This window comes from Bubalus bubalis, chromosome 12, assembly GCF_019923935.1.
Source record: "Bubalus bubalis isolate 160015118507 breed Murrah chromosome 12, NDDB_SH_1, whole genome shotgun sequence".
In the NCBI taxonomy this organism is placed as follows: Eukaryota; Metazoa; Chordata; class Mammalia; order Artiodactyla; family Bovidae; genus Bubalus; species Bubalus bubalis.
In genome coordinates this window covers 87310575-87335469 of record NC_059168.1, presented here as the reverse complement: position 1 = coordinate 87335469, position 24895 = coordinate 87310575, and the positions used below count along the sequence as shown (strand labels likewise).

The 24895-nt window shown below is 42.6% G+C and overlaps 1 protein-coding gene across 2 annotated transcripts in view; it reads right to left on the bottom strand.

The window, feature by feature from the left end:
- The window catches only part of ADAM17 (ADAM metallopeptidase domain 17), a 45005-nt gene extending 24246 nt beyond the window's left edge, over positions 1–20759 (bottom strand). The window contains exons 1-5 of one of the 2 annotated variants that reach the window (XM_006073786.4): positions 20375–20759; positions 5800–5932; positions 4422–4552; positions 3466–3554; positions 1031–1199 (exon numbers count right to left, since the gene is read on the bottom strand). In XM_006073786.4, the coding sequence (XP_006073848.4) occupies positions 1031–1199; positions 3466–3554; positions 4422–4552; positions 5800–5932; positions 20375–20744 (892 nt within the window). In that variant the 5' untranslated portion in view covers positions 20745–20759. Of the gene's footprint in view, positions 1–1030; positions 1200–3465; positions 3555–4421; positions 4553–5799; positions 5933–20374 lie in introns of those variants that run through there. The other variant, XM_044926261.2, reaches the window with a different exon arrangement.
- Positions 20760–24895: the final 4136 nt, after the last annotated feature.

Below are 24895 nucleotides of genomic sequence, written 5' to 3'. Positions count from 1 at the left end.
AATATCCAGATAATCCGACATTAAAAAATTAGTGAGGGGACTTCCCTGGCAGCGCAGCGGTTAAGACTCCGCACTTCCAGTGTACCAGGTGCAGGTTTGATCCCCAGGCAGAGAATTAGGATCCACAGGCCACTTGGCATGGCCAGAAAAAAATTTAAAAATAAAACAAAACTTGATTTTTTTTTTAATTGGAGGTTAATTACTTTACAATATTGTATTGGTTTTGCCATATAGCAACATGAGTCCGCCATGGGTGTACACGTGTTCCCCAGCCTGAACCCTCCTCCCACCTCCCTCCCTGTACCATCCCTCTGGGTCATCCCAGTGCACCAGCCCCGAGCATCCTGTATCATGCATTGAACCTGGACTGGCGATTCGTTTCATATATGATATTATACATGTTTCAATGCCATTCTCCCAAATCAACCCACCCTCTCCCTCTCCCACAGAGTCCAAAAGACTGTTCTACACATCTGTGTCTCTTTTGCTGTCTCGCATACAGGGTTATTGTTACCATCTTTCTAAAAAAACTTGATCTTTAAATAAAACAGCAATAAATGGGTAGACGATCTTTAAAACACTCTAAATTCATCTGTCCCAGGGCTGCTAATCTTCTTTTAAACAAAACATACCCCTCTTGCTACCAACTGATTTCTTATAAACGTATCTGAAGATTGTTTTTTCACTGTACTATTCTGTCATTTCTAAATACCTGCTAATGAAAATGTTTTTCCTCAGATTATTCAATTGAATAATCCCCTTTCCCCAATCTTTTTTCTAGTGTTTTCAATTATTACAGGCAAAAAAATGTAACTTAAGAAATTTCTGAACAATATTGTTTCCTGTCTATAGCCATACCACCCTGAACATACCTGATCTCTCCTGAACAAAACTATTTTCAAGCCAAAATTAATACTATAGTTACTTGATAATCACGTTCTTTTTTTTTTTTAAATCAACTAACAACCACCCCTACTGAAGACAGCTGTTATGCTTGCTTTTTATTTGAAATGTATGTTTTTCATCTTACCATCAGGTGGCTCGCTGTCTACCAGGCCTTCTGGAAGCAACTCTTCATTATTTGCCTTTATATAACCACACACTTTTGGAGACTGCAAACGTGAAACATTCTTGATATCTTCAGATTTATAAACTAACATTCTTTTGTCTTGAGTATCATTAATTAGTCTCCAAAGTGGCTAAAATAGAAAACAAATATAACTGAGATGGAAAATATAAAAATGCTTAACTATTAAATTCTTATACCATTCTTTGCCTATTTTTAGATATCAGTAACATTCATTTCCAGGTTAAGTAAACTGACTAGTCAAGACCAAGTTCTTCTCTGTAAGGACACTGGTCTCATCAGAATTAGATAGCTCATACAAAAAAAGATGCTATGTCTGTGTATCTGTGCATCTGGTATCTCCATATCCATCACAGAAATGAAAATCAAAAACTGAAGGACACCATATCCACTACAATAGCTGTAATCAAAAAGACATATAACAACAAGTAAGACATATAACAACAATTGGCAAGGAGGTGGAGAAACCCTCATCTACTGCTCATGAGAATGGAATATGAAATACAGAATGCAGTAAATGTAAAATGCTGAGGATGTAAACTGCAGTCACTATGGAAAATAGTGCAGCTGTTTCATAAAAAGTTAAAAAAGGAGTTACCATATGACCCAACAATTCCATTCCTAGTATATTACATACCCAAGAGCAATGAAAACTTAAGCTCACATAAAAACCTGTTCAAAAATGTTCATAGCAGGATTAGTCATAACAGCCGAATAGTAGACACAATGCAAATATCCAACTGATGAATCAATAAACAAAATGTGGTATATCCAAACAATGGAATATTATTTGGCAATAAAGAGAAATGGTGTACTTGACACATGCTATAAGATGAATGAACATCAAAAACATTCTAAATGAAAGTAGCCAGACACCAAAAGATCACATGTTGTGTGATTCCATTTATATGGGTTGACCAAGCAAATCTAAGGAAACAAAAAAACAAATATAAACAGAGAATAGATTAGTGATTTCCTAGAGCTGGCAGAGTTGGGGGTGGGAAGCAGACAGTGAACTTCTAAGTGAGTAATAAACCACTTGATCAATTTAAAAATTACTAATCTCATGCTAAAGTCCTTCAACAAACCTGATGAGTTTACTTTTAAGTGACCATTTCACAGGAAAATGTTAATTATGATCATTTTTGTACTTGGTGAAACAGAGACGAATGAATAAAAACAGAATTCCTAACTGTCCCAAAGGGAATTATTTGGAAAAGTGAGGAATCTGAGAAAATTTAACTTGGATCTTAGGGCTTCCCTGGTGGCTCAGCAATAAAGAATCCTCCTGCAATTCAGGAGACCACCTGTGATGCAGGAGACATGGGTTCAAGCCCTGGGTCAGAAGATCCCCTGGAGAAGGAAATGGCAACCCACTCCAGTATTCCTGCCTGAGAAATCTCATGGACAGAGGAGCCTGGCAGGCTACAGTCCAGGGGGTCAAAAGAGTCAGACACAACTAAGTGACTAACCACCATCACCAACTTGGGTACTAAATGCACACATTTTTGGACTAAGAAAAGATGATCTTAAGGAAATAAGCAAACATGTGCACTGTGGCAGAAACAATGCTCTGAAACACTCTCCCCACTGTTTATCTTTCTGAGCACAGGAGGTTAGCTTTTCCAGCCTCTTCTGTAGGCAGATCAGAGACAAGAGTTCTGGAACGTGGGCAGAAGTGACGCAGGCCACTTCTAAGCCTGGCCCATAATATTCCCCTGTGGAATTCTCCAGCTGTTTCCCTTCTGTGGCAACCTCAAAGAACATGTGTTCATGTTCCAGAGTATTCTCTAGAGACGCAGAAAACACTTCAATCCACAAATCAGAAGCAAACGGTTTGTTTTCTGGACCGGTATCTGATATGCAGTGATGTGTCTCACACAAACGTGGCTCCTTTGGGCTTGGTTTCGACTGCTAGGGTTTCAATGAAAGAGTGGTCAGAGCCTGAGTGTCCTATAGCTTCGTCTTTTAACTTCTCAGACTATGAACTGTCATCTTTTATTGACCACGTACTTCTAGAGCATCTAGGAAAGAGATTTCCCTTTTATCTTTGAAAAGTTTTACCTTTTGGAGATTATTAAGAAAAAGAATAAAAGAAAAGAGGAGGGAAAGAAAGTTTCCTCTTCTATTATCCATCCCACATGTGCCTTTCTCTCAATTGTTGTACTTAAAAATACAGAGTGCGTCCTGTGACAGTATCTTAGATATGTTTTTTAAAAGTTTTTCATCTATTTTTCTGGTCTTAAAAAAATAAAATTTAAATACAAGGAAAAAAGAAGTGTAATTAAAGACCTTTTTCTTCCTGAAACAACTGTGAAATGGCTTTCTAAAAATGAGAGACATATGCTCCTTGAAAAAAAACTGACAAGCAGACTTACCTCTATATTATATTCTGCCCCATCTGTGTTGATTCTTATTGTAATATCATCATCTCCAATGTGTGCTAGAACCCTAGAGTCAGGTTCACCTTAAAAAAAAAAATAGCCATTATTTTAAAAATTTAAGCCAAAAAAACTATGCACTACTGTCGACAAAAATCAACCACACCCTTCTACAGCGTGGAATGCGCCCAGGCACCGTGGAGATCTAAGGAAGACAGGCCCAGAAAGTGGGTGGGTATTCTCACTCCCGAGGAGGAATCTCAACTCTAGTCATCTGAAACCGGCCTCTTTCCCTCAGGTCTCCTATGAGAATTATCTACAGTGTGTTACAAAACAAAAGAAAGTACAAATTTTCTTCTGGAATAACTTTACCTACTCTGGGGTAAGACAGGAGGCAGAAAGCATGATCTAGAATATACAGGTCTGGAACTATACTTTTTGAGTATTTTAGGGCCATTTTTTTTTCTTATTGCAGAAAAATTTCCAGAAGTAAACTGCAATTGCTTGTTTAATATAATTTATTAAATAAATACATGATAAAAGGTAAAATAATTGATCTATGATCCCATCTTCCTTGTTTACAATCTCATAAGGGAAGTCTACAGTCCTGGAGACAAAAGGAGGTTAAATTCATATGACTTAAGAGGAACTCTATTGTACGATGAAAATACCCAATCAGTAATGACATGCTGGATAATACCCATTTCCTCCTGTTTGCATGCTTCTGCTTCCAGACTTACAAAGCTCAAATAAAAGAGACAAACAATAGAACTTCTTTGCCATCCCATTCTCCTCCCCTCAAAAAAGAAACTACAACTCTAGTTTAATCTGGACACCCAACCTCCCAGCAGTGGTAGCAGTGTTAGTCACTCAGTCATGTCCGACTCCTTGTGACCCCACGGACTGTAGCCCTCCAGGCTCCTCTGTCCATACACAAATGAACACCTACTCACCAACCACGTGTCCGCTAAAGAAGTCCTGCCATTTGACGGGGTACTCCCTTTCATCTTTCCCATCTACCACCACGACTTTGAAATTTTTGGAAAAGCGTTCAGTACTTGATGTCAGGTATAATTTAAAATGCCTAAAGAAAGAATGCATCTCAACTTGAAGCACATAAACATGTCAACATCAATAAGCACTTATAACATGTACACCCCTGACCCAATACAGTAATTTACCTTTTAGGAATGTATCCTAAAAGGATACCTAGACAAAGTATATTTATAAAGATATTCCCCGGAGCACTGTTTGTTATACAGGGGGGAAAATCACTTTGACTAAACAATATCCCATCTGCAAGGTACTAAAAACAGGAATATTTATGCAGCTGTTAAAAATGAGGTAACTCTATGCTATCCATATCACCTACACATATATAGATCTATATGCAAAAAATACTCATTAAAATCTTTTGGAAGCTTATAAGGAAACTTGCTGGGTCTGGGAAGTGTAACAGAATTAGAAGTAAAAACCTCTTATACTTGCTGTATGGATTTTTAGGGAGTGGGGGCCCCAAGCCCTAAGAGATCTTAGTTCCCCCACCAGGGATTGAACCCTCACCCCCTGCAGTGGAGGCCTGGAGTCTTAACCACTGGACTATCAGGGACACCCCTCTGTAGTTTTTTTTAAAGCTAGGTACATATATTACTTTAAAATACTTGTTGGAGAAGGCCTATCCCATGTATAAAGAAAAAGTCAGCCCATTTATATCCCTCTGATGTTTATTTTTTGATATGAATGAAACTCTAAAAAGACTTTGGAAAGAGGCCTGTAATTATCTAACAAATTTACATCTGCAAAACATGAGATATTAAAATTAATGACCAAATAGACCACACATCTATCCATGTATGCTATGACATAAGAGCAATTCAATGAGGAAAGAGCACTGAATTGTAGACCCAGCTCACCACTAGGCTGTGAGCTAAATAAATCCTTTATCTCTAAAGCTCAGTGTCTTCATATATAAAATGAAGACAGTACTCAGTATAAGGCTGACAATTCTAAAGCAGCACCAAAGTATTACAACGATTCAATTAATTAAAATTCTTTGTCAGAATTCCAAAAAATAAATTATACCATCATTAAACAACAATAAACAACCATCATTAACACTTTTGGAACACACATTTAATTTTTAAAAAATAGTCATTAGTATGAATTTTAAGCAATACATTATTACAAGAAGCAGGACAGACTATAATTATACTAATCACAAATCTTTACAATGTAACTTTCTAAGATTTAATTAGACACTCCAATTTTTCTGCTTTTACCAAACCAAGTACCCCACTGCCCCAACATTATTTTATGAATACTTGAAATTACCTTTTCAAGGCTGAAAAAGTCAGCAGTGTTTCTAAGTGTGTCGAGGCCTGCAGCTCCCTTTTTCTCACAGAGTGCTGCTGGATATTGGATAAGGAGAGGATATCGTAGTCTGAGAGCAAAGAATCAAGCTTTTCTGAAATAAAGGTAAAAAGATTATTAACACTGAAACCTACGAATCAATTGTAGTATCATTAAAACGAGAGTCAAACAACAAACTCTTCCTGATGTAATGTCCCAGCAGTATCAAAGTATTCTTATCAAACACACACACACACTCACATACCCCTGAATCTAATTAAGAGCAAACTTACAGTTTTTAAGACAAAAAGGGATTAGAGGTTGCCAAATTAAATAACCACCTTAGGAAGTCACCAGCCACACCCAGAATGTTCCATTCCTGCAAAACAAATGACCCAATTTTTCCAGGAAACAAATGGCATGAGAAAGAAGGGAGGGGTGCAGACAGAAGAGACTTGAGAAACAGGAAGCGAGTAGAGGTGTGAGCCTTCCGAGTTCCCAGGTCAAACGAGTGGGTTCTGGAAAGAGACCTGGGACACGTGAACGTGAGTCCATGTCCATGTCCTAATAAATTTAATACCTCAGAGAATATCATAGTATGCAATGAACTAACTTCTAAATTCAAGGCATTTATGGCTATATGTTCAGAATTTCTAAGAACAAGGCTGCCTACATGACCTGCCCACTACCCACCTGGGCAACATCAATTCCTTACCACTTGATGTAAAGTAACAATGAGCAACAAATGTACCAGTGGTCTGGGCAAACCAAACTGGAAAAGCAAATCTTTTATAGAAAAAAACATACTCCAAATTAGAAAGCAAAACAGTGGTGATATCTCTATCACTGTGCCCTCAACAGACGCAGAAAAGCATCCCATGGGACACCAAGAAGTGCAGTGCTAAGACCAAACGAATCCCTAAGAAAAGAAATCTAACACTTTTTCACCAGACTGACTTGGAACCCAAGAAAAGCAAAGCTGCACTGCCGCAAAGGCAGAACAAGCCTGAAAGTTCCTGTTTGGCAGAGTAAACACTGTAGGTGGAAGTCACTTTATCAATAGCAACTCTGCTGTCTCTCCCACAGCCAGGAAGGTTTCTGGAAGACACTTTCAGTGACTTAAGTCTCTGTAAAAACTGTCTAAAAATACTTGAGCCGATGTTTCCTTTCCTCTCAACAACTATCACTGCAGAAGCAACGGTATTCAAAATCATTCCAGTGGACTTAGAATGTCCTCAAAATAGAGCAGCAGGAGCTTAAAATACAAGTCTGTTGCTGCTGCAGTTAAAAATGCTCACAAAACCATTTTTAAAAGAATCTACCCTATACTTTTCTCCATCCTCTTCTAAATACCCTCAACTGGTTCTTTCATCCATTCATTCACTATGAGCCAACCACTGGTCTAAGGGCTAAGATACAGCATTCAACGAGCAAAGTCCTTGCCTACAGCAGTGGGAGAGACAGACAACACTCAAAAACACCCACGCCAGTGCTGTGGGCATGAGTAGGGGAGCAGAGGCAGACAGCAGGGAGGGCCAGTGTCCAGAGTGGCCGAAGAAGGGAAAACGCCTCCCTCTTGCATGGTATTCAAGCAAACCTGCGGAGGCACACTGCTATGTAGGCAAAGGAGATTTAATCAAAGTCCATTCAAGGCTCTAACTCAAGATTAAAGGGGTAGCAAATTTCACACTCATTGGGTACCACCCATTTTCTGTTAACAAAAATTTGCCTTTTAATTTTATTCCAGAGGAAAGCTGTTTCAGAAGGCGTAGATCTCCTTTATGCCAATGGATGGTTACTGGTGACTTGCACAATGAAAAACCTTCAAGAAGCTTGTCATTTATTCAACAATTTGAGTGTTTTGTCTCCTACAAGACTCCATACTAGGCATTTCACGTTATCTTCACAAACATCCTTGGGATATTTCCCTACCTTACACATGAAGAAACAGAGAGAAGAGTATCACAGAGCTAACATAGCACAGTACAAGGATTTGAACTGGGGCCTGTCTGGCTGAAAACCTCAACCTTTATTGATTTCAACTTTGAAACTGTTTAAAAATAGCCTAGCTCTTCCTGGACCCTCCACTTCTTGGCCGCCTCCTTTTTGATGTGTCAATCAAACATGATTCTGCCTCCCTCTGAATTCTGCAGCCTTTTGTTTACACCTCTCTTCTGCATTTTTGAGTTATATTTGTCTTACCTCACAAATGGACTGTAAGACGGGCAAAAGTGAGCTCCGTTTTAAAATCACAGTATCCTTACCTCACAACACCTGGCACAGAACCCTGCACAAAACAGCACTCCCACGTTCCCACGTTCCCAAATTGCACAAATTCTCAATGCTGAGATGCTGACACAATCCTTTAGCCCTTCAACTTCCTTGATACAGGTTGGTACATGGACTGAGTTTCACTCAAGATCATAATCACTCCTACTGACTGGAATACTATAGTTTTATTGTCAACGATACAGGCTAGTTGTTCTCAGAATGTGCTCCCCACAACCAGTACCACCTGGGAATCTGTTTTCTCCTCAGTTCTCCACAATCGGAAATTCTAGGCAAAGGGCCCAGGCATTTGTGTTTAAGGTGCCTTCCAGGTGATGCTGACGTTCACCGCAGTCTGAGAACCACTGAACTAGGCAACTAAGCAACAGCTCAAAGTGAAGGGAAAAATCTTCAAGCGCAAAGATGTTCACTGTTCAGTCTTGCATTAGTTTTAAGAACAAAAAACTGGAAACAAACTAAGTACCTGGCAAACAGAGAAGTGACAGCACTTCCTAATGACAAAGAAAAGAAATCTGCAACCATTTAAAAGCTGTCAATAACAGATTTTAAGAACTTAAGAAAATACTTATGCTATAATATTAAACAAACAAAGGTAGATTTTAAAATCTATTCATATTGCATGACCTTAACTATGTACAAAAATAGGGCTAGGAAAAAAATAAGAGCAAGATAGTAACATCACTGGTTATCTTTAGGTATTTTTCTATAATAAGCACTTTTAAAAGGGAATTAGCTAAAGCATGTTAAAGTACTTAACTAATACGTTTCCACTGTAATTTACCCTCTTTTTAACCAGACAGCCTGCAGCCATTACAGACAGACAGCAGACGCCTCTTGTCCTGGACTCTTGAGCTCCTGCTCTTATGCAAGCAGTAACCTCTCAGATGCTCAGTATTTCACGGCACTTCACCAACTACTGGTGATCCAATTTTCCATAGCTTTTTCAAAAGAATTTCTATATCCCCCATCCAAATCCAAAAATCTCCAAAAGCTTAAATATAAAACCCGTAACTTCCTGCGGTAGAGTTTACGACAGTCAATACCAGACAATGCTAAGAGAATGATCTTATCAGCTCAGGTCACCTTCATGTTCTCTCTTTCAGAAACTCAATGGCTGCCCAGCACTGTCCACATGAGAACACTTTCCTCGCTTCCTACAAGTTGCTCCAGCAATCACCCTGAACAACAGAGCTTTTCTCATTTCAGCTGCTACAAACACAAATTGGAAAAAGACACTATTTAAAAGAGTACAGCATGTAATTTATACTGTAGTAATACAGTATAGTGGGCTTCCCTGATGGCTCAGTGGTAAAGAATCTGTCTGCCAATGCAGAAGACTTAGATTTGATCAGGAGGATCCCCTGGAGAAGGAAATGACAACCCACTCCAGCATTTGCGCCTGAAAAATTCTAAGCACAGAGGAGCCTGGCGGGATACGGTCCATGGAGTCGAAGAGAGTCGGACATAACTTAGGGACTCAGTTCAGTTCAGTAGCTCAGTCATGTCCGACTCTTTGCGACCTCATGAATCGCAGCACGCCAGGCCTCCCTGTCCATCACCAACTCCTGGAGTTCACTCAGACTCACGTCCATCGAGTCGGTGATGCCATCCAGCCATCTCACCCTCTGTCGTCCCCCTTCTCCTCCTGCCCTCAATCCCTCCCAGCATCAGAGTCTTTTCCAATGAGTCAACTCTTCGCAGGAGGTGGCCAAAGTACTGGAGTTTCAGCTTTAGCATCATTCCTTCCAAAGAAATCCCAGGGCTGATCTCCTTTAGAATGGACTGATTGGATAGTCTTCTCCAACACCACAGTTCAAAAGCATCAATTCTTCGGCACTCAGCCTTCTTCATAGTCCAACTCTCACATCCATACATGGCTACTGGAAAAACCATAGCCTTGACTAGACGGACCTTTGTTGGCAAGGTAATGTCTCTGCTTTTTAATATGCTGTCTAGCTTGGTCATAACTTTCCTTCCAAGGAGTAAGCGTCTTTTAATTTCATGGCTGCAATCACCATCTGCAGTGATTTTGGAGCCCAAAAAAATAAAGTCTGACACTGTTTCCCCATCTATTTGCCACGAAGCCAACTTTTTCACTCTTGTCTTTCACTTTCATCAAGAGGCTTTTGAGTTCCTCTTCACTTTCTGCCATAAGGGTAGTGTCATCTGCGTATCTGAGGTTATTGATATTTCTCCCGGCAATCTTGATTCCAGCTTGTGCTTCTTCCAGCCCAGTGTTTCTCATGATGTACTCTGCATAGAAGTTAAATAAGCAGTCTGACAATATACAGCCTTGATGTACTCCTTTTCCTATGTGGAACCAGTCTGTTGTTCCATGTCCAGTTCTAACTGTTGCTTCCTGACCTGCCCACAGGTTTCGCAAGAGGCAGGTCAGGTGGTCTGGTATTCCCATCTCTTGAAGAATTTTCCACAGTTTATTGTGATCCACACAGTCAAGGGCTTTGGCATAGTCAATAAAGCAGAAATAGATGTTTTTCTGGAACTCTCTTGCTTTTCCCATGATCCAGCAGATGTTGGCAATTTGATCTCTGGTTCCTCTGCCTTTTCTAAAACCAGCTTGAACATCTGGTTCCTCTGCTTTTTCTAAAACCAGCTTGAACATCTGGAAGTTCACAGTTCACATATTGCTGAAGCATGGCTTGGAGAATTTTGAGCATTACTTTACTAGCGTGTGAGATGAGTGCAATTGTGCGGTAGTTTGAGCATTCTTTGGCATTGTCTTTCTTTGGGATTGGAATGAAAACTGACCTTTTCCAGTCCTGTGGCCACTGCTGAGTTTTCCAAATTTGCTGGCATATTGAGTGCAACACTTTCACGGCATCATCTTTCAGGATTTGAAATAGCTCAACTGGAATTCCATTACCTCCACTAGCTTTGTTCATAGTGATGTTTTCTAAGGCCCACTTGACTTCACATTCCAAGGTGTCTGGCTCTAGGTGAGTGATCACACCATCGTGATTATCTTAGATGTGAAGATCTTTTTTGTACAGTTCTTCTGTGTATTCTTGCCACCTCTTTTTAATATCTTCTGCTTGTTAGGTCCATACCATTTCTGTCCTTTACTGAGCCCAGCTTTGCATGAAATGTTCCCTTGGTATCTCTAATTTTCTTGAAGAGATTTCTAGTCTTTCCCATTCTGTTGTTTTCCTCTATATCTTTGCATTGATTGCTGAGAAAGGCTTTCTTCTCTCTTCTTGCTATTCTTTGGAACTCTGCATTCAGATGCTTATATCTTTCCTTTTCTCTATTGCTTTTCGCTTCTCTTCTTTTCACAGCTATTTGTAAGGCCTCCCTAGACAGCCATTTTGCTTTTTTGCATTTCTTTTCCATGGGGATGGTCTTGATCCCTGTCTCCTGTACAATGTCACGAACCTCAGTCCATAGTTCATCAGGCACTCTATCTATCAGATCTAGGCCCTTAAATTCTATTTCTCACTTCTACTGTATAATCATAAGGGATTTGATTTAGGTCATACCTGAATGGTCTAGTGGTTTTCCCTACTTTCTTCAGTTTAAGTCTGAATTTGGCAATAAGGAGTTCATGATCTGAGCCACAGTCAGCTCCTGGTCTTGTTTTTGCTGACTGCATAGAGCTTCTCCATCTTTGGCTGCAAAGAATATAATCAATCTGATTTCGGTGTTGACCATCTGGAGATGTTCATGTGTAGAATCTTTTCTTGTGTTGTTGGAAGAGGGTGTTTGCTATGACCAGTGCATTCTCTTGGCAAAACTCTATTAGCCTTTGCCCTGCTTCATTCCGTATTCCAAGGCCAAATTTGCCTGTTACTCCACAACAATACAGTGCGCTATTCAAGAGTACTGCATCATTTAGGATCTCCTGCCAAACCTCTCAGCTCTCCACTGCCACACGTTATTTTCCCTCACTTGGCCTCTTCTGCCTAGTCCTCCTTAGGGACCTGACTCTCACTCCTTTTTAAGGCCTTCCACCCCCACCCCTTTCTTACAAACACATCCTGCACGTACTCCTCCCCTTTCCACCAGACCCCACCTACTCATTTACTCAACAAATATTTTACTGAAAACCTCCCAACTTCCAAGCACTAGGGATATTAATGGAGAGAAAGAAGATATATTTCCAATATTGTGACTTTGGGAGAAACAGCATGATACCACCACCCCCCCCCCAAAAAAAAATCACGATACAGTACTTCACAAGTCTAGGGAGAGGAAACTGCAAGAAGTTATAAAAGGACACAGAGGGAGCATGACCTGTGTGGCAAGCCATGGATGCTTCCCCAGAGAACAGCATTGAAGTTAAAACCAAAAGGAGGAGGAGGCGGCCAAGAGAAGAAAAGGACAGGGTTCTCAGTGAGGGCATATCTATGCTGAGGTCCACAAGAAATACAGAACATCATACACTCAGAGACCTGAAAGCAAGTCAGGGAGGCTGGAGGGCAGATTGGCAGGGAGAATATGAACAGGTGGGAGGCTGGAGAGGCAGGCAGAGGTCTGGTCAGGGAACTGAATTAAGGACGCAGGACTTTGGACAAGGGCAACAGGTATCAATTGGAAATTTCATCCTGACTGTGAAACCAAATCCCCTAAAACAAAGTTCTCTTGCTGAGCTTATGATCAACCTCTCTATCCAAAACTTCACCTCTCTATCCAAAACTTAGGACTGAAACCAAGCAGGACCCTCCCAGGTACAAAAGCCTTTCTGTCTCCTGTTGCTTGTTTGTAGAAAAGGCTTTAGCCTCCCAAGCATTCCCTGAGTTCCAAACGGCAGATTCAGGCAATTACTAATTAGAGAAGTAAGGGACTGCAGAAACAAAGAAAAAGCAGCCAAGAAACAACAGAGTCCGAGTTCCTCCTCCAGGGATATACAAAACAAAATGACACAAACGCCTGAGTTGTTCTGCAGGAACTAGGACACCTCCCCCTTCCCCGGCGGAGGATGGTGACAAGCTGACCACCAGAACGCAGACCTGACTGGTTGGAACCAGAAGGCTGAAGATCAAGACTCAGGAAACACCACCCTGTCGCCTCACCACCAACCAATCGGAAGGTCATGCTCCCTGCAACACTCACCCCAAACATTACCTTTAAAAACCACGGGCAGCCAAGAAGATGGTTCTGAGACAAGCCTACATCTCCCATCTTCTCCACTGGTGCCCTCCCAATCAATAAACCTTTTTCAGCTTCAAACTCAGACATTTCCATTTGTTGGGCCTCACTGTGCGTCAGGCACATGAACCTGGGTTCAACAACAACTGCAGTGACTCTTTGCGACCCCATGGACTGTACCGCCCATGGGCTTCTCCAGGCCAGAACACTGGAGTGGGTAGCCCTTCCCTTCTCCAGGGGATCTTCCCAACCCAGGGATCGAACCAGGTCTCCCGCGTTGCAGGCATATTCTTTAATTCCCTGAGATTCAGATTCCCTGAGCCACCAGGGAAACCCTGAACAGGCTAGAGGAGGACAAACCTGCAGTCTGGGAAATCAGCTAGTAAGCTGCTGGGCAATCTGGGTAGAGATCACTAGCTGACCCTCAAGCTTCTCACTTGGATATCTGGGTAGACAGTGGCACCACATACACTGATATTACAAAAAAGAAAACACAACTGGGAGCAGGTTTGGGGAAGGGATTTGTTAAAAAGAAAACACAAGCCTATGATACCAAATCAGGCTTAATACCTAACCTAACTGTAGTTTCAATCTTCACCAGACAAGTAATCTTAAGCAACAAGTTTGGAATTGCCTGGTCAGCATGAAGGAGGTAATCCGTCAAATGGGCCCCTTCATCCCACAGAGGAAGAAGAGATATTCCATATGATAAAATCCTTGCCAGTTCCCTTCCCCCCTAAAAAGATGATGTCTTGGCCTAAAATTCTTTCACTCACAGCACCCGTGTCCCATCCTTCTTCCTATCCAAAGCTTCCATTTGGTCCAGACCCTCAGAGAACCCTTCCAGCTGCTGGCAGGCATGCTGCCCAATGCATAAAGTGCCTCGCCAAGCCAATTAGATCTTCAGATTTACTTGGCTGAATTTTGTTTTTAACAGGTTGACATAAGGGGACAAGTGGATGCTGAAAGATTCTGAAGTTCTATACTACATCTTGTTCCTTTATCTGCAATTATCATTTACATATAACTTTTTTGAATTAAGTCGTCATATGTTTGCAGTTGCATCACTGAAAATTCAGTGATTTTAGGCAGGGAAAGAGTAAATTTGTTAGTCTATGATGTTCAAAATCAATATCAGTGATAAAAAACAGCTGATACTTTCTTCTTTATGTTCTCAAAGAATACAGAGAAAGCTGCACCTTAAGGTCCGCAACAAACCAGCTTTCTGGATCCAGAAATGGAGGGGCCCACGGGTTTGATAAACCTTCCACCTTTCCCTCAAACCTGAATTGTTGTATCTTCAGGATATGCTTTTATGGCCACTGACTTTGGTACAATGACATAAAATATACCCTTGTTTCATTCATCGTGTCCAGAGTCAAGTTTTTAAAGTAAAACTGATTTTCGTGGGGGAAAAAAAAAAAAAAAAATTTTTTTAACATCAGAAACATTTTGCTTTGGGGTATAGCTGATTAACAATGTTGTGGTAGTCAGGTTAACAGCAAGGGGACTCAGCCGCACATACACATGTGCGGATACACATGTATCCGTTCTCCCCCAACCCCCCTCCCATCCAGGCTGGCATATAAAAATGAACCGAGTTCCATGTGCAACACAATAGGTCTTTGTTGGTTATCCATTTTAAGTAGAGCAGTGTGTAGAAAACCTTCCCAAAGTCCCTAACTATCCCTTCCCCCTGGCAACCGTAAAATTCATTTTCTAAGTCTGTGAGTCTCTTATTAAATTTATTTTTAAACAATGAAGTGTTAGAAGAATCTGGAAACATCTGTGAACTTTTTACTTGATTTCTCTTTTCTTTTTGCAATCAACCGCATCTTCCTGGAATTCAGCCTACGGTTGTCATGCAGCACTGTTGGAGCACTCTGCTCACTCTCCACGACTCTGCTGCACAGAATGAACAGTTCCTCCACAACCAGAGTCATGTCCTCACTTCTCGCACAAGTGGGAAAGGTAAAGCCAGGGCTGCAGTCAAGTGTGTATTTCACTTGTGCAGAAAACACAGGAGACGTGACTGCTCTTCAGTGCTCCTCCAAATATGCAGGACAAGGGAAAGGCCTGGTCACTTTGCAACGAGCCCTAGGCATGGGAGAATCCCTCCTTAGGACTATGGGATAAGAAAAGAAGAACTGGGCTGTCTGCGAGGCAGTGGGCCCCAAAGACTGGGAACTAAAAACTTCATTTTGTGGGTTTATACCAGTTAGGGGGGATGAAGGGTGAGCTGCCTCAAATAACTCCTTATCAAGAGCCCTTCAACTGGGCTGGGACTAAACCTGGGCCAAGACTCTCCAGCAAGACCAGTCACAGGGAAACTGAGCCAAAGGGAAAGTAAGCCTAGCTCAACGTGTGTTTAGTCGCTCAGTCCTATTCGACTCTTTGTGACCCCACAGGCTCCAGGTCCATGGGATTCTCCATGCAAGAATACTGTGAGTGGGCAGCCATTCCCTTCCCTAGGGGATCTTCCCAATCCAGGGTATTCCCAAACCCAGGTCTCCCGCATTGTACTTGGATTCTTTACTGTCTGAGCTACCAGAAAAGCCCCTGACTAAGGGAACCTTGCAAAAAACCCTGGATTGATCCATAAGGCTCTGCAGCTGAAATGGATGCAAATTCATGTTAAGAAATGAGGTTACTTCCACAGTTTGCAACATTGCTGCCTATTCCTGGATTAAATCTTGTCTCCTATTTACATTCTTCTAATCAAATAGATAAGAAATTCTGGACATCTGAAGTAAGTGGACATTTGAAGTATCTGTGAATACTGAGATGGATACATGAGAGTGGAGCTTCAGAGAACAAGCCTAGGTCAGAGATCTATATTTGGTAGTTATCAGAACAGTCAAATGGTAAGTGAAACCAGGGTAGCAGATGAGATGGTCAAAGCTTACAACTCTTATTCTAAAATCATGGCATCTGGTCTCATCACTTCATGGCAAACAGATGGGGACAAAGTGGAAAACAGTGGCAGATTTTATCTTCTTGGGTTCCAAAATCACTGTGGATGATAACTGCAGCCATGAAATTAAAAGACGCTTGCTTCTTGGAAGAAAAGCTATGACAAACCTAGACAGCATATTAAAAAGCAGAGACATCATTTTGCCAACAAAGGTCCGGCTAGTCAAAGCTATGATTTCTCCAGTAGTCGTGTATGGATGTGAGAGTTGGACCAAAAGGAGGCTGAGCAGTGAAGAATTGATACTTTTGAACTGTGGTGTTGGAGAAGACTCTTCAGAGTCCCATAGACTGCAAGGATATCAAACCAGTCAATTCTCAAGGAGATCTACCCCGAATATTCACTGGAAGGACTGATACTGAAGCTCCAATGCTCTGGCCACCTGATGTGAAGAGCCAACTCACAGGAAAAGACCCTGATGCTAGAAACGAGGGCAAGAAGAGAAGGGAGCAACAGAGGATGAGATGGTTGGATGGCATCATCAACTCAACAGACACTGAGCTCGAGCAAACTCTGGGAGATAGTGAAGGACAGGAAAACCTAGTGTGCTGCATGCAGCTCCTGGGGTTACAAAAAGTCAGACACAACTTAGCAACTGAACAACAACTCTTATTAAAAGGCAGGGTGGGGGGGGGGGGGAACCACAAGGAGGGACGTAGGGAAGGAATACCCGGCTCCTTGGCTCACTTTAGGACTAAGGGACATATGAGAACGCACTTCATTTCACCTTGCTACCTCTATGAAAGTGAAAGTGAAGTCGCTCAGTCATCTCCGACTCTTTGCGGCCCCATGGAGAGTGTAGCCTACCAGGCTTCTCCGTCCATGGGATTTTCCAGGCAAGCCATACTGGAGTGGGTTGCCATTTCCTTCTCCAACCTCTATGAAGGTTTCCCTGTGAAGACTTTTCCTGTCCTTTCCTCCCTCCCTCCCAATCTTCTGACTTTCTTCAAATTATACTTCCAACAGAAAACACTCAACACCTCTCACAAATACAAAACAGTGAAGTATCTGATATTCAGCCAACTGGGCCTTGAAAGACACCTACACTTAATGTTCTGGAAAACCCCATGAGGGCCAAAAGGAATTCTCCAGTTTCCCCACCCTGGCTCTCTGCTTAACTCTTCGTTCTATTTTAGAAATAGTTTATCTCTTTCACTAGTACACAGCAGAGCTGCATTAAATTTCTCTTGAAGTAAAGTGGGGTGGGCAAGTGTTTCAGTTTCAATAGAATCCATCCTGTAAGCAAAACTTACATCAAAAGAGGAAGTCAGATGTCAAAAGATTGAGCAGAATGATGCCATCAATAATGAGAAATGAGCACTGCAAAGTGGAGAATCCTCATACCAATTACCTCAGGGTACACGTTTCAGATACAAACTTTCACCCCTCATCTGTGACAGTATTTTTTTCTTTCCACCCACTATATTCTCTTTTATTAAATGTTACACAGGGAAAACTTTTGAAATCAAAGTGAGACTTATATACCCCAGCTGCAACCTCAACAAGATACCATGACTAGGCTCACATGACTCATAAATTTCCTAAATTATGCAATTCGTAACAGATCAACTGAAATCATTTTCCACGGTCTATGCAGTACTCCAAAAGCCAGGATTCTATTATATATATGTATTCTTCAGAAAATGTTGTCAAACCCCTAATCAATATTTAGTACTGTGGTTATACATGGTAACATTTATAGGATAAGAAGGCTGTTAAACAATAAACCACATTCTTTAACTATGAAATTACTCATTGGCCTTGACCAATTCAATCTAAATGCTAGGGCAGAGTTAAGCAACAAATTACATTCAAAGCCATCAAACACATACACACACACACACAAACATTTTTCAAAAGAAAAAATACCCACAAGGCAAGTATTTATTGGCATATATTTATCACTAATGGTATGAACCTGACCGGTCACTACACTTTTCTGAGACTCATCTTTCTTGCCACTTTATTTAAAAAACTAGACATGCTCTCCAAGTTTCATTTCAATTCTAACACTAAATGCCTCCATCAGGAATGTCCTTGTTTTCTCTTTTCAGCTACTTAACCTTACAGCTGGGCTCAATATCATCACCTCCGTCAGGGAGCCTTCACTAGCCTTCCCCAGCTAGTTTCAGTACCACCTGATGAAAATAATTCCCCACCATAATGTCTTCTAACTGTCTCCTTCATACTCTTCTAGCATTTTCTGCGTAGATCTCTCTATTCCACTAAACCAAAAGCCTTTTGAAGATGGATTTGTCTGATCATTACACTTTCAATGTCACACATAATACCTGTATACAGTATGCATTCTTCAAACATGCAGTGAATAAATGGCTAAGTCTGTGCATTTTTCTGGCACCAACTGTCTGCACTTTGCAAATAAAAACACATGGTCAAAAAACAAAAACAAACCCTTAAGATTCGTGACTGTTCCTGAGAATAGACCTAGAAAGCAAGGTTTTCTTAGAAGAAAATATAGATAGTGCAGGTACTATGTCCATTCCTAGGATTTGTGCTACTTAAAGATTCCCACTTGTGAACAAGACAATGATAACAAAACTGAAAGTTGTATTAGTGGTACAAATATCTGTATTTCAGTTTTGTTATTCCTCTTGTTCACAAGTGGGAAACTTTAAGTAGCACGAATCCTAGGAATGAATATAGTACCTGCACTATCTATATTTTCTTCTTCTTCTTTTTTTAATATTAGGGCTTCTCTGGTAGCTCAGCTAGTCAAGAATCTTCCTGCAATGCAGGAGACCTGGGTTCAATCCCTGGGTTGGGAAGACCCCTGGAGAGGGGAAAGGCTACCCACTCCAGTATTCTGGCCTGGAGAATTCCACGGACTACTCAATGGGGTCACAAAGAATCTGACACAACTAAGCAACTTTCACTTTCACTTTTTTTTTCTCCATCCTTATGAAGTGGATCCTTACCCTCTTCCTCCATTCTGACCACCCCTAACTTACCATTTTCCTTCAATCTGTATTAAGTTACTGCATCTCAGCACTTCCTACCAGGTTCTCCCTAGCCGTTCATTAAACTAATTACCTGCAACTCATTTTCAATTTGAGATAACCACAAAGCAGTAGTTCAAGTGAGAACACACCTTTAATACTTTCCGTCAATTACGGTTTTTGTCCATTTAATAAGGAAAAAGGACTGCCAGGTAAAGTAATGCAAATTTTTTACTGGCCATAAAAAATTTACATAGTGCACAATATTAAGGCATTATGGTGAGATTTGGAGACCAAAACAACCATGAAAAATCACCGAGGCTACAGCTTTTCAAGTGGGAAAATACAGTTTCATACTTTATTACTAATTAACCAAATTCTCTTACATGTTAACTGTTAACAGATACAGAACCCTAACGGTCACTGTAAGTTTTCACTAACTTCCACCAAATTTCACATCTCTCAATGTTAGTCCCCTAAAATCCAAGCTCTTCAGAAAATCTAAATAACCCTCTACTTCTAGCCTCAAAACTGATCAAATTGGGGGTCCCTGATCATTTTTGTTTAAAATGACAAGGAAGGCGTTCCAAGTAAACGGCATCACGAGCTGGCCTAGCAGGTTTAAGAACCTCCAACAAGCAGCTACATTTTAAATAACTACACACACGATGTTAAGATGTTCGCAAAATCCAACTCCAAGAAGAGTTCTCCAGTCACCGCCTTCCAACCAGATTACAGCCTAAGGACCTCCTAGGCAGAAAATCTAGTTCGCTTCCTTAGAGCCGTGCAAGAGATGGGGAGCTCTGGGCCTTCCTATCCTCCTCCAGAATCCTGCCTTTGCTAAGAACAAAATGTAGCTTTGTTTGTTAGCGGGGCAGGACCGGGACCGCATCTCTCTCTCCGAAGACGAGCCGTCACCACTCCCTGCCTTACCGCTTTCCGGAACACACGCCCAAACACAAACTCTAGGGGCAGACCGCTCCCAGGCCCTCAGTCACTAACAGGAGGCCCCCCACCCCACCCTAGGACCCCTTTCCCATTCAGAAAGACAAGCCTAGCTCCTCTCCTTCCCTGACTCCGAGAGCCACACCCCCTTCCTACACCGAAAACTTCGGGACGCGCCACCGTCGTCCAACACCCTGCCTCCAAACACCTGAGAGATCCCGCTCGCCTACTCTTCCCCCCAAAACCTGCGCGTCCCAGGCACCCGGAGCCAACTCCTCTGAGTCCTTACCGAATCGCCGCGGGGATTCCCGCTCGTCAGGAGGTCGCGGCGCCAGCACCAGATGCACCAAGCTGGTCAGCAAGAGGACACGGTGCCTCATGGTCCCGGCCCGGCCACCGGCTCCACCTCTCTGGGTGGGGGCAGCCTTCGCCTGAAGAGGGGGCTCGGGACGCCGCTCACATTGGGAGACGAGGGGATCCGCCCGGGCCGGCCCTTGAAGCTGCTTATTCCTCCCGCGCCGCCTACCGGAAGACTCCAAAGCCGGGATAGAGGCCCCCAGGAAGTGCAGGCACAGCCACCAGAGGCTGGCGCAGCCTGCTTCCGGCCGCCTCCGACCCCGCACCGCCCACAGCCGGAAGCCCGGCGCCACGCGCGGCATGTCGGGAGGCCTGCGATCGCTCCGCCCCGCGCCGGCGCGCCGCCGTCTTGCTGCCCCTACCCAGTCCCGTCGAGGGTTCCGCCGGCGCCGCCTCTGACGCGCCGTGCGACGTCCTGACTCGACCCAGTGGGGCAGCCCCTCTGTCCCAGGATGACCTCCGCCAGGGGCGGGGTCGCTCACGAATGGGCCCTCAGAGGTGCGTCCCCCCGCGTCCCTCGGTCCCACCACGTCTGAAAGCGATGGCCGTCCGCTTTCAGTTGTGTCCGACTCTTTGCGACTCGATGGGCTGTAGTGCGCCAGGCGCCTCCGTCCATGGGATTCTCCAGGCAAGAATATTGAAATGGGTTGCCGTTTCCTTCTCCGGGGCAATCTTCCCGACACAGAGATGGAACCCGGGTCTCCCCGGGTTGCAGGCAGACGCTTTACGGTCTGAGCCACCAGGGAAGTCCATCTGGATAGGATCCCTGTTTTCCCTGGTGGCTCAGAATCCGCCTGCCATAAGAGAGACCCGGGTTCGATCCCTGGGTCGGGAAGATTCCTCTGGAGAAGGCAATGGCTACCCGCTCCAGTATTCTATCCTGGAGAATCCCATGGACAGAGGAGCCTGGCGGGACTGTAGTCTGTGAGGTCGCGAAGACTGAGTGACTTTCCCTTTCACCCTTTTTACTAAGCGAGTTGTAGAACCCTGGGGTCCAGAGCGGACGAGGAGCCCCTGGCCGGGTGTGCTAGGGGTGATGACCCAGCAGCGAAGTGCTGGAGCGAATGAAGGACAACTCCAGGGAGCGGGAGGCCCCCCGCGTCCGTCTCCGCGCCAAGTTCTGCGAGACCAGCCTCCCAGTTTCAAACGCGGTGCAGCTTGGCTTTCCGGGCCCCGCGTCGGACCAGCCGGGTGTCTTAGGCCTCCGTCCGTTATAAGGAGAAAGGCTTTTTTTTTTTTTTTTTTTGTCAAGGACAGAAATAAACAGGTGCTTCCTTAATGCAGTTTCCCTTTGGCCCCACTGTACGTAGAAGGTGTACAAAGCGTTCCAGAAACTATACGTTGGACCTAACCCCTCTGCCTGTACAGGTTAGGTTCTAGAATCGTCCAGCAAACTTCTTGAAATTCAACTTGGTGGCCACTTTTTACTTAGATTGGAGATTTGCCAAGACAGTTTGTGTTTTGCAAATCCTTTGCATCATTTTAGCTCTAGTTGAGTGTTCATGGTACTTAATAAAACATTCTAACAGCGTTGGATGTGAATTGATGTTTTGGTTCAACTAATGTTTATTCGAGTAGGACATAATACATTTTCCACGTAAGAATGAGAAATACAGCCTTTTCTCCATTCAGTTCAGTTCAGTTGCTCAGTCGTCTCCGGCTCTTTGCGACCCCATGAATCGCAGCACGCCAGGCCTCCCTGTCCATCACCAACTCCCGGAGTTCACTCAGACTCACATCCATTGAGTCGGTGATGCCATCCAGCCATCTCATCTTCTGTCGTCCCCTTCTCCTCCTGCCCCCAATTCCTCCCAGCATCAGAGTCTTGTCCAATGAGTCAACTCTTCGCATGAGGTGGCCAAAGTACTGGAGTTTCAGCTTTAGCATCATTCCTTCCAAAGAACACCCAGGACTGATCTCCTTCAGAATGGACTGGTTGGATCTCCTTGCAGCCCAAGGGACTCAAGAATCTTCTCCAACACCACAGTTCAAAAGCATCATATGAAATGGTAAATTGTTAGAAATGGAGTGTTATTCCTGTCTGGCCAAGTCTTAAGGCTTGGCCTTAAGATAATCATACTGTGGTTTAAATTTAGGTTCACAGCGACATGCCTCAGTAAAATCTCAGCAGCTTTTCCCAACAGTTATTATCCATAGTTACTAGTTTTGTGCATTTTTGGCATAACTAAATCTTCATTAAACATACACATTGATAACATACCTAATCAAAAAGTAAAGCAGAGGTACACCTCTGCCAATTGTATATAATTTTTAAAAGATGTATACCATATAAAATGAGTTGGGTACAGTTCTTTGTACAGTAAGAATATATTTTCTGAGCATCCAGATACAGCCTTTTCCAGCTTATAACTTTAACAGATCCTAGATTGCATTGTCTCCTACCCCAGCTCCTGTACTGTGCCTAGATCACAGTACTTAACTGTTTAATAAATGCCATTTTAAAATAGTAAAATTCCTGATTGATTTTCTTATTCATATCCAGAAGTCCTAGATTTTCAGATAGTCAAACTTTCCAGTAATTTTTCCCATTCACAAATCAGGACCCAAATTATAATTTCCTGTTTGAGGTTTATCTTAAATTTATAAATTGTCCATATAGTTAAGATACAAGAGCACCACATGGGGGAGATAAAGAGCCAGAAGAACAGGGTAAGAGGGATGCACTGGATAAAACCAGAAGTCTGAGCCAGCTATCTTCAAACATTTATACTCATCCCCAGAAGAATTTTTTTTTAATATGTACATTTTTAAATCATAAGCAATGGCAAAGGATGAAATTTCCAGCATAGTGTAGATACTAGCATTTAAAACTAAAGCTGTTAGGTTTAAATGTACCCAATGGAATATAAATACCTGACAGATTTGAAAGTCACTATCATGGCCGAGAGCAGCTACTCCACGTTCAAGGTCAGGAGGGGTGTCGGTGAGGAAATACCCTTCGTTCAAGGTAAGGAGCAGCAGCTGTGCTTTGCTGGAGCAGCCATAAAGAGATACTCCACATCCAAGGTTAGAGAAACCCAAGTAAGACAGTAGGTGTTGCGTGAGGGCATCAGAGGGCAGACACACTGAAACCATAATCACAGAAAACTAGTCAATCTAATCACACTAGGACCACAGCCTTGTCTAACTCAATGAAACTAAGCCATGCCATGTGGGGCCACCCAAGATGGGCAGGTCATGGTGGAGAGGTCTGACAGAATGTGGTCCACTGGAGAAGGGAATGGCAAACCACTTCAGTATTCTTGCCTTGAGAACCCCATGAACAGTATGAAAAGGCAAAATGATAGGATACTAAAAGAGGAACTCCCCAGGTCAGTAGGTGCCTAATATGCTACAGGAGATCAGTGGAGAAATAACTCCAGAAAGAATGAAAGGATGGAGCCAAAGCAAAAACAATACCCAGCTGTGGATGTGACTGGTGACAGAAGCAAGGTCCAATGCTGTAAAGAGCAATATTGCACAGGAACCTAGAATGTCAGGTCCATGAATCAAGGCAAATTGGAAGTGGTCAAACAAGAGATGGCAAGAGTGAACGTCGACATTCTAGGAATCAGTGAACTAAAATGGACTGGAATGGGTGAATTTAACTCAGATGACCATCATATCTACTGCAGGCAGGAATCCCTTAGAAGAAATGGAGTAGCCATCATGGTCAACAAAAGAGTCCGAAATGCAGTACTTGGATGCAATCTCAAAAACGACAGAATGATCTCTGTTCGTTTCCAAGGCAAACCATTCAATATCACAGTAATCCATGTCTATGCCCCAACCAGTAACGCTGAAGAAGCTGAAGGTGAACGGTTCTTTGAAGACCTACAAGACCTTTTAGAAATAACACCCAAAAAAGATGTCCTTTTCATTATAGGGGACTGGAATGCAAAAGTAGGAAGTCAAGAAACACCTGGAGTAACAGGCAAATTTGGCCTTGGAATATGGAATGAAGCAAGGCAAAGGCTAATAGAGTTTTTCCAAGAGAACACACTAGTCATAGCAAACACCCTCTTACAACAACACAAGAGAAGATTCTACACATGGACATCACCAGATGGTCAGTATTGAAATCAGATTGATTATATTCTTTGCAGCCAAAGATGGAGAAGCTCTATACAGTCAGCAAAAACAAGACCAGATGCTGCCTGTGGCTCAGATCATGAACTCCTTATTGCCAAATTCAGACTTAAATTGGAGAAAGTAGGGAAAACCACTAGACCATTCAGGTATGACCTAAATCAAATCCCTTATGATTATACAGTGGAAATGAGAAATAGATTTAAGGGACTAGATCTGATAGAGTGCCTGATGAACTATGGATGGAGGTTCATGACATTGTACAGGAGACAGGGATCAAGACCATCCCCATGGAAAGAAATGCAAAAAATGCAAAATGGTTGTCTGGGGAGGCCTTACAAATAGCTGTGAACAGAAGAGAAGC